General features: G+C 43.9%; 1 protein-coding gene across 1 annotated transcript in view; it reads right to left on the bottom strand.

Annotated features, from left to right (window-relative positions):
* OLIG2 (oligodendrocyte transcription factor 2) overlaps positions 1-3,114 on the bottom strand; it is a 3,487-nt gene extending 373 nt beyond the window's left edge. Inside the window, exons 1-2 of the mRNA XM_075850943.1 lie at positions 3,042-3,114; positions 1-2,054 (exon numbers count right to left, since the gene is read on the bottom strand). The exon at positions 1-2,054 is cut by the window's left edge and continues 373 nt beyond it. Coding sequence (XP_075707058.1) covers positions 1,167-2,036 — 870 coding nt within the window. The 5' untranslated portion in view covers positions 2,037-2,054; positions 3,042-3,114 and the 3' untranslated portion in view covers positions 1-1,166. The remainder of the gene's footprint in view (positions 2,055-3,041) is intronic.
* Positions 3,115-10,763: the final 7,649 nt, after the last annotated feature.

Raw genomic sequence — 10,763 nt, 5'->3', positions numbered from 1 at the left:
TACTTGTAGTTCCCCAGCTGCTAGAGCCACAGATGGCCAGACAAAGCAGGCAATGAGCAAAGCAAAGTAGGCAGTGACGGGCATTCCACACAACACAATGAATAGACCCTTCTTCAACTTATCATACGTACAACATGAACATTACCTTGTCTGTCTGTACCGGTGCCAGGAGCATGTGCTCACATACATTTACAAGAAAAACATGAAAATATTTTCAACATAATACAAAAATGTCAATGGCCAAACAGCAATAGAATCCTATCTATACACAAAAGTCCATTGAGGAATGTTAAATAATATATAGATATCATATTTATATATTTACATTAGAATATTGTCACCTGGGCTATGGGTGTAAAAGGGTTAATCTAAACATTAACATAAGAATTTTTTTTTTAAAGGGAGGCTCCGCGCTGAGACCGTCTAAAGGTGGTGGGAAGGTGGCTTTGGGTGGTTTCATCCTGCCTCATCCCAATGCAGGGGCCACTATTACAGGTGATGATAGATAGATAGATAGATAGATAGATAGATAGATAGATAGATAGATAGATAGATAGATAGATAGATAGATAGATAGATAGATAGATAGATAGATAGATAGATAGATAGATAGATAGATAGCAGAGAGATAGATAGATAGATAGATAGATAGATAGATAGATAGATAGATAGATAGATAGATAGATAGATAGATAGATAGATAGATCTGCAGGCAGAGGTTACTTATTAATACAATCAGGTTATCAATAGATGTCTATGCAATCTGCAAGGAATCAAGGCAAATACAGTGAAGTTCTATCATATTGGATCTATAAAACGAGCCCTTGTAAACAGTCATCTTGAGTCTACTCTGTGGGCACCACATATTGTTGTCTGTTGGGATGGTCTTTGACCATTGAGTGCCACTTTATACCATCTGTTCTAGGAGTCCGAGTCTCTGTTCTTGCTGGGCTCTTGGATCAGCCATTGCAGGGTCACCAAACCAAAGCCGATGGGATTTGTGTTAGAATATGATGAAGTCCCTTCTTCCCTTTGAGAAGTTCTTAGAACTTGATGCTACACGTGATTGATCTACAGATCTCCCCTAGAACATGTTACAGAAAAGTCATCTACTACTGGCACCAAAGCCTCCTTTCATCTAGACCTGTGGGGCAAGTTCTGAAGAGTCATTTAGCATCTGCGCTCAGCCTGGATAAGCTGGCCCCGCTAACGTGATGATGGGCTGCAGAGGGCACCTGGCACATACTACAGGGGCAGGGCATTCCACTCCAGTGTGGAAATGCCCCACCAAGAGGTGCAGAACCAGGACTGGGGGACTTGAGTAGACCATGAGAGGTTGGATGTGAAATTGGAGGAGGTGGTGGTGGTGGGGGAGCTGCCCTGACGGCAGCAGCGATGCCAGTGGTGGATTGGAGCAATGGATGGTGCACAGGATGCCCAACTGGGTGTCCAGAGAGTGGAGATCCATGGGTCATTGCCCCACAGGCTGTGGGATGGTAGGCTGCTGCGGCTGCTGCTGCTGCAGCTGCTGCATGGTGGTGGTGGCCCCCATAGATCTCACTGACCAGGCGCTTCATCTCCTCCAGGGAGTTGGTGAGCATGAGGATATAGTTGCGTGCAAGAAGCAGGGTGGCAATCTTGGAGAGTTTACGCACTGAGGGTCCATGGGCATAAGGCATAACCTCCCGCAGCCCGTCCATGGCGATGTTCAGATCGTGCATCCTCTTGCGTTCTCGACTGTTGATCTTCAGCCTCAGTTGCTGTAGCTCAGGCTCACTCATCTGCTTCTTGTCCTTCTTGTCCGCAGCTGCAGCCGCTGCAGCAGCCGCCGCCTTGAATGCACCCAGTTTATCTCCAGCGGCCGCGGCCATGGCCATAGCGTTGCGCAGTTCCGCGCTCAGCTCCGCCGGGGAATCACTCATGGTGGAAGAAGATACAGCTGCCGAGAAGCAGCCTCCTTTCCGAGAGTGCAGGAAAATATCATCCACCTCAGGAGAGGAAGATCGGCTGGAGTCCAGGCTGGCGTCTGAATCCATCAGGAAGGTATAAGCGACCTGTGGGGTAGATGCGACACGATTAGATCGGTGCAGAACTCTGTGCGTTATTATGTTTATCTCTGTTATTATTGCTACAATAAATGTTAATTTCTCCTTATTATTCATTTATCAACCTAGTGACCGTGGTTAATCTTTATTAATTACTATTATTATCAATTCATCCTAATCTCTATGAATTAACATTAATAGTTACTTACACAATATCTCTGTTACAACTGTACTGTTATAATATGAATTAGCTGTATGAGAATATCACTCTGCGCTACAATACAGTCACCGCCACCTGTGCATGACTTGTGCAACTCAACATATTTAAACTTCCTCTATTTTAAAACAAGCCCAGTATGTAAAAGTATTATTTGTAACTTTTATTAATACCTGCAATACTATCAATAATTACTAATAATAACAATGTTACCATTTTTATTGCTACCACCGCTCATAGTAACAAAAAGTTACTTCCTATAATACTAAGCCAAAAATCTTACTAATAAACGGTGCGCACTCGCAATGCATTACAAATAGTGAGTGAGAAGAATAATTTACTACTACAACTAATATTATTACTACTACTGCAACTAATATTATTACTACTACTACACCTAATATTATTACTACTACTGCAACTACTATTACATCCTTTTAGATAATTCCACAAATTATTATACTATATTATTACATAGACCTGAATACAACATAATAATAGTAATAGATCTGTTCTGCAAGTGGGGGAATAATTGTTAGATAACCAATATTGAAAGGATAGGACAGCAGGGATAGTTGGCTTAACCCCTTAATGACAAGGTTAGGGTTACATTATGGATGTGCAGGGGGTTGTATACGATAATTGACACTATAAGATAATTGACACACTGCACTCACTGCACACTTACTGCTGTGAGTGGGCAGTAAGTGAGCAGTGAGTGTAGTGTGAGGTTTGGGGCAGGGTACAGGGGACTTTGGTGGGTGTCAGCAGTAACTTACTTGAATGTTGGAGGGAGCAGCAGCAGCAGGCTCTGCTATATGAAGGTCACTCAGCCACACAGCTCCTTGTCTGCTGGGACTCAGCACTAAGGCTCAGGGCTGGGAGCCTTTGGCTTTATAGGCAGAACAGTAGAACAATGTCATTGTCCTGGAAGGGGGGTGCTGACAGCCAATCAGGGAGTGAGGGATGCGTGACGTCACTGGCCTGGGTGATCAGCATGACAGCATCCAACACAATGACAGCTGCTCCCTGCAAACAAAACCCTCAGTATAACAATAATATTGTATATAGAGAAAGGGTCCTAACAGAGAGCAGCCCTGAGCCAGAGCAAACAGCAGCACAGGGCCGGGCCCAGAGCAAACACTCACTGTGCACAATGCTGACCACTCCACACTGTAGTGTTATAACTGCACCACAAGCCCAGGGAACTGGAGTAATGGCCAGTCTATCAGCAGTCCATCAGATGTGGATAGATAGATAGATGATAGATAGATAGATAGATAGATAGATAGATAGATAGATAGATAGATAGATAGATAGATAGATAGATAGATAGATAGATAGATAGATAGATAGATAGATAATCACTCTGAGTTTTGCTAATTGACAAACTCAGCTTTGCTACATCTAAATAAAAATGCTGGTGAGTTGAGTTTATCTCTTGCAACGCATGGTTATATTTTAAAGTATTATTTATTTATTTTTGTTACACTTTCTGCATTATTAGAATGAATTATCACTGTGAAAAAAACATGTCCAAAAAAGCAAACTTAGCTCTGCTACATCTATTTCTCATTCTGTTCCTCTAAATATACATTATAATATATTATCCTATAACCTATTTTCCTGTAAACTTAAAATTTAATATAATGTAATAATAGTAATACGTGAAAAATATGTGACCTAGATATAAAACTGAGGAAGCTATTTTAGCGAAATGCGCGTCGGAGCGCTACTATATCGGGCGCATTGTGGGGCTACAACATCATTCATCCCTATGGGTAAGCTTGGATACACACTGGGTAAAACGTAACAGACTTTTCTGTTACAAGTTTAGGCTGGGTTCACACGTGGCGGAATTTCACTTGAATTCCGCTGCGGACACTCCGCAGCGTTAATCCACAGCGGAGCCGTTTCTCCATTGACTTCTACTTAAATTTAGAAGTGTTCGTTTAGACAATGCGTAAAATTCCGCTGCGGAGCATAGGCTGCGGAGCGGAATTTGGTGTCCGCAGCATGCTCTGTCTGTTGCGGAGTTGTGGCGGACTGGTTGCGGACTCATGGCGGAATTTCTCCATTGACTTCAATGGAGATTCTAAATTCCGCAATGAAGTCCGCAGCTGTCATGCACATGTTATGTGTGCTGCGGATGCGTCTTGCTTTTTTAACATGACATTTCTTCATTCTGGCTGGACCTATGTATGTCTAGGTCTACAGCCAGACTGAGGAAGTCAATGGGGCTCCCGGAATTACGGGAGCGTTGCTAGGAGACGTCAGTAAATAGTCATTGTCCAGGGTGCTGAAAGAGTTAAGCGATCGGCATTAGCTGTTTCTGCCCCCTGGACAGTGACTACCGATCCCAATATATAGCAACCTGTAAAAAAATAGAAGTTCATACTTACCGAGAACCCCCTGCTTCTGTCTCCAGTCCAGCTTCCCAGGATGACGTTTCAGTCTAAGTGACGGCTGCAGCCAATCACAGGCTGCAGCGGTCACATGGACTGCCGCGTCATCCAGGGAGGTAGGGCTGGATGCCGAAAGAGGGACGCGTCACCAAGACAACGGCCGGTAAGTATGAAATTCGTTTACTTTCACTAGGGAAAGTGCTGTCCCTTCTCTCTATCCTGCACTGATAGAGAGAAGGGAAGCACTTTTTCCGCAGTCCGCAGCAGCTAGTCCGCATCAATTTACTGCACATTTTGGGCAGATCCGCAGCCGTAATCCGCAACCCGGATTAGGTGCGGCATTGATGCGGACAGTTGCGGAGGAAATCCGCCACGTGGGGGCATGCCCTTACCATAGATGTTAGATCCCTTTTTCCACTTGCATTTACCTTGACTGTGACTCTTTCTTCTGGACTTTTCCCTAATTGGCATAAACCATGTAATCCTTTTTCTGTGGGCACCCAGGAGAACATGGTTTTGTATAAACCCTCTGTCTCCCCCAATCGGACTTGTTACTTCATAAACTAGGATACATGTATGCTCATAGGTTATCATCTAGATACCTAATTTTGGTCTTTGTGAGGCACATACAATTACCAATAACTATTACATGCAAGCTTTTCTGGATTTAAACTATTTGATGCAACCACACTGATTTTTTAGATCTCTTTACATTTTATATTATGTCATTTTATATTGTATGTTTCAATAAAATTTTTGTAATTATTTTCTAAATTATCTGTGGCGTCTTGGCTTCTGTTTCTCAAATCATCCTAGATATAAAACTGTCTAAAGGACCATAATAATAAATGAGTACAAAAATGTAACATAATATTGACTGTGATAATGATGAGGAGGTAGTAGCTGTAATTACCTCCACCATCATCATCATCATTGATTAATGAAGATGATTTAAACTTATATATTTTTTATAATATATATATATATATATATATATATATATATATATATATATATATATTAATATCTTTCTATATATGTTGTGTAACTATATACTGCAGGAGGTTGTGACGATGCTGGAGCTGTAGTCCCCTGGTGTCACAGTGCAGTCATTGTGTAAGGTGCAGCCAGCTGTCCTTCCAGCCCAGTCATTCGTTATTACATATGTACATATCTATAGAGAAGCTGCTGCTGATATAACGGCTGTATATCCTCTGCCATCCTCCTAATTAATGATGCCTCTGTGCCCGGGTGACGTTGCCAGTGACCCTTCCTTTATTGGGGCTCTGCCAGGAAAGTTCATCCAACAAACACTAAATAGTAAATCATTATCAGCCCCTTATTGTTTTTATTATTGTTTGTTACATTTTATGTTTCAAATTATAAATAATAATTCTAAGAAATAAATATGATTTGTTATTTTTTATTATTATTATTATTATTATTATTATTATTATATTGTCGTTACTCTATTTTTTATAATTAAGTATTATATATTACCATCTCAGTATAACAATTTCATTAATGATAATCGAAATTTTTTGTTATTATTTTATTTTAAACTATCCTTTAAAGTATTATTATTATATTATTAATATAACTATTTAATTTTATTATTACCTTATTATTATATTATTGAATTATTATTACAATTATTATTTTATTGTATTGTAGTATTATTCCTGTTATTAAATTATTTGTATTTTTCCTACATCCTCTCTACATTTCTCACATCTTGCTTAGTTTTACCATTAATTCAGTTCATTGATTACACAGACTTATCTGACTGACCTATATAATGATGTGGAAACTGTCAGCGAGCAGGATAAAGAATGTACTTAAAGTTGCATAAAAACAGACAATTTTCTGAAATTCGGAAGGTTCAGGAATTAAGTTTGGTAGAGACTTAGTGCATAGTACAGCATCCGATCCCATTTAGATAGATGCAGCAGGGGCACATCATGGCCGTTTGAACACTACGATATAACAGGCAATCATCAGGACACTTAATGAAATCAAGTAGTTGTGTCCTGAGAAATTAGTAAACCTGATACAATTAGATATACAATAAAGATGTATGTCATTTATAGGAATGCATGGTCTGAATTATAAGGAGACATTTACAGGACAGGCTGCTCTGGATGATCAGGAGACATGTACAGGACAGGCTGCTCTGGATGATCAGGAGACATGTACAGGACAGGCTGCTCTGGATGATGAGGAGACATGTACAGGACAGGCTGCTCTGGATGATGAGGAGACATGTACAGGACAGGCTGCTCTGGATGGTCAGGAGACATGTACAGGACAGGCTGTTCTGGATGATCAGGAGACATGTACAGGACAGGCTGCTCTGGATGATCAGGATATGTACAGGACAAGCTGCTCTGGATGATCAGGAGACATGTACAGGTCAGGCTGCTCTGGATGATCAGGATATGTACAGGACAAGCTGCTCTGGATGATCAGGAGACATGTACAGGACAGGCTGCTCTGGATGATCAGGAGACATGTACAGGACAGGCTGCTCTGGATGATCAAGTGACATGTACAGGACAAGCTGCTCTGGATGATCAGGAGACATGTACAGGACAGGCTGTTCTGGATGATCAGGAGACATGTACAGCACAGGCTGTTCTGGATGATCAGGAGACATGTACAGGACAGGCTGCTCTGGATGATCAGGATATGTACAGGACAAGCTGCTCTGGATGATCAGGAGACATGTACAGGACAGGCTGTTCTGGATGATCAGGAGACATGTACAGGACAGGCTGCTCTGGATGATCAGGATATGTACAGGACAAGCTGCTCTGGATGATCAGGAGACATGTACAGGACAGGCTGCTCTGGATGATCAGGAGACATGTACAGGACAGGCTGCTCTGGATGATCAGGTGACATGTACAGGACAGGCTGTTCTGGATGATCAGGAGACATGTACAGGACAGGCTGCTCTGGATGATCAAGTGACATGTACAGGACAAGCTGCTCTGGATGATCAGGAGACATGTACAGGACAGGCTGTTCTGGATGATCAGGAGACATGTACAGCACAGGCTGTTCTGGATGATCAGGAGACATGTACAGGACAGGCTGTTCTGGATGATCATGTGACATGTACAGGACAGGCTGCTCTGGATGATCTGGACATGTACAGAACAGTTTGCTCTGGATGATCAGGAGACATGTACAGGACAGGCTGCTCTGAATGATCAGGTGACATGTACAGTACAGGCTGCTCTGGATGATCTGGACATTTACAGGACAAGCTGCTCTGAATGATCAGGTGACATGTACAGGACAGGCTGCTCGGGATGATCAGGAGACATGTACAGGACAGGCTGCTCTGGATGATCAGGTGACATGTACAGGACAAGCTGCTCTGGATGATCAGGAGACATGTACAGGACAGGCTGTTCTGGATGATCAGGAGACATCTACAGGACAGGCTGCTCTGGATGATCAGGAGGAATGTACAGGACAGGCTGCTCTGGATGATCTGGACATGTACAGAACAGTTTGCTCTGGATTATCAGGAGACATTTACAGGACAGGCTGCTCTGAATGATCAGGTGACATGTACAGGACAAGCTGGTCTGGATGGTCAGGTGATATGTACAGGACAGGCTGCTCGGGATGATCAGGTGACATGTACAGGACAAGCTGCTCTGGATGATCAGGAGACATGTACAGGACAGGCTGTTCTGAATGATCAGGAGACATGTACAGGACAGGCTACTCTGGATGATCAGGAGATATGTACAGGACAGGCTTCTCTGGATGATCAGGAGACATGTACAGAATAGGCTGCTCTGGATGATCAGGAGACGTACAGAACAGGCTTCTCTGGATGATCAGGAGACATGTACAGGACAGACTGCTCTGGATGATCAGGAGACATGTACAGGACTGGCTGTTCTGGATGATCAGGAGACATGTACAGGACAGGCTTCTCTGGATGATCAGGAGACATGTACAGAACAGGCTTCTCTGGATGATCAGGAGACATGTACAGAACAGGCTGCTCTGGATGATCAGGAGACGTACATGACAGGCTTCTCTGGATGATCAGGAGACATGTACAGGACAGGCTGCTCTGGATGATCAGGAGACATGTACAGGACAGGCTGCTCTGGATGGTCAGGAGACATGTACAGGACAGGCTGTTTTGGATGATCAGGAGACATGTACAGGACAGGCTTCTCTGGATGATCAGGAGATATGTACAGAACAGGCTGCTCTGGATGATCAGGAGACATGTACAGGGCAGGCTTCTCTGGATGATCAGGAGACATGTACAGAACAGGCTGCTCTGGATGATCAGGAGACATGTACAGGACAGGCTTCTCTGGATGATCAGGAGACATGTACAGGACAGGCTGTTCTGGATGATCAGGAGACATGTACAGGACAGGCTGCTCTGGATGATCAGGAGACATGTACAGGACAGGCTGTTCTGGATGATCAGGAGACATGTACAGGACAGGCTTCTCTGGATGATCAGGAGACATGTACAGGACAGGCTGTTCTGGATGATCAGGAGACATGTACAGGACAGGCTGCTCTGGATGATCATGAGACATGTACAGGACAGGCTGTTCTGGATGATCAGGAGACATGTACAGGACAGGCTTCTCTGGATGATCAGGAGACATGTACAGAACAGGCTTCTCTGGATGATCAGTAGACATGTACAGAACAGGCTGCTCTGGATGATCAGGAGACGTACAGGACAGGCTTCTCTGGATGATCAGGAGACATGTACAGGACAGGCTGCTCTGGATGATCAGGAGACATGTACAGGACAGGCTGTTCTGAATGATCAGGAGACATGTACAGGACAGGCTTCTCTGGATGATCAGGAGACATGTACAGGACAAGCTGCTCTGGATGATCAGGAGACATGTACAGGACAGGCTGCTCTGGATGATCAGGAGACATGTACAGGACAGGCTGTTCTGGATGATCAGGAGACATGTACAGGACAGGCTGCTCTGGATGATCAGATGACATGTACAGGACAAGCTACTCTGGATGATGAGGAGATATGTACAGTACAAGCTGCTCTGGATAATCAGGAGACATGTACAGGACAGGCTGTTCTGGATGATCAGGAGACATGTACAGGACAGGCTGCTCTGGATGATCAGGAGACATGTACAGGACAGGCTGTTCTGGATGATCAGGAGACATGTACAGGACAGGCTTCTCTGGATGATCAGGAGACATGTACAGAACAGGCTTCTCTGGATGATCAGGAGACATGTACAGAACAGGCTGCTCTGGATGATCAGGAGTCGTACATGACAGGCTTCTCTGGATGATCAGGAGACATGTACAGGACAGGCTGCTCTGGATGATCAGGAGACATGTACAGGAAAGGCTTCTCTGGATGATCAGGAGATATGTACAGAACAGGCTGCTCTGGATGATCAGGAGACATGTACAGGACAGGCTTCTCTGGATGATCAGGAGACATGTACAGAACAGGCTGCTCTGGATGATCAGGAGACATGTACAGGACAGGCTTCTCTGGATGATCAGGAGACATGTACAGGACAGGCTGTTCTGGATGATCAGGAGACATGTACAGGACAGGCTGCTCTGGATGATCAGGAGACATGTACAGGACAGGCTGTTCTGGATGAGCAGGAGACATGTACAGGACAGGCTTCTCTGGATGATCAGGAGATATGTACAGAACAAGCTGCTCTGGATGATCAGGAGACATGTACAGGACAGGCTTCTCTGGATGATCAGGAGACATGTACAGGACAGGCTGTTCTGGATGATCAGGAGACATGTACAGGACAGGCTGCTCTGGATTATCAGGAGACATGTACAGGACAGGCTGTTCTGGATGATCAGGAGACATGTACAGGACAGGCTTCTCTGGATGATCAGGAGACATGTACAGGACAGGCTGCTCTGGATGATCAGGAGACGTACAGAACAGGCTGCTCTGGATGATCAGGAGACATGTACAGTACAAGCTGCTCTGGATGATCAGGAGACATGTACAGGACAGGCTGTTCTGGATGATCAGGACACATGTACAGGACAGGCTGCTCTGGATGATCAGGAGACATGTAC

The sequence above is a fragment of the Rhinoderma darwinii genome, chromosome 2 (genome assembly GCF_050947455.1).
Source record: "Rhinoderma darwinii isolate aRhiDar2 chromosome 2, aRhiDar2.hap1, whole genome shotgun sequence".
Taxonomy (NCBI): domain Eukaryota; kingdom Metazoa; phylum Chordata; class Amphibia; order Anura; family Rhinodermatidae; genus Rhinoderma; species Rhinoderma darwinii.
Note: the sequence above shows the minus strand (reverse complement) of the source record. Positions and strands in the feature narration are given on the sequence as shown.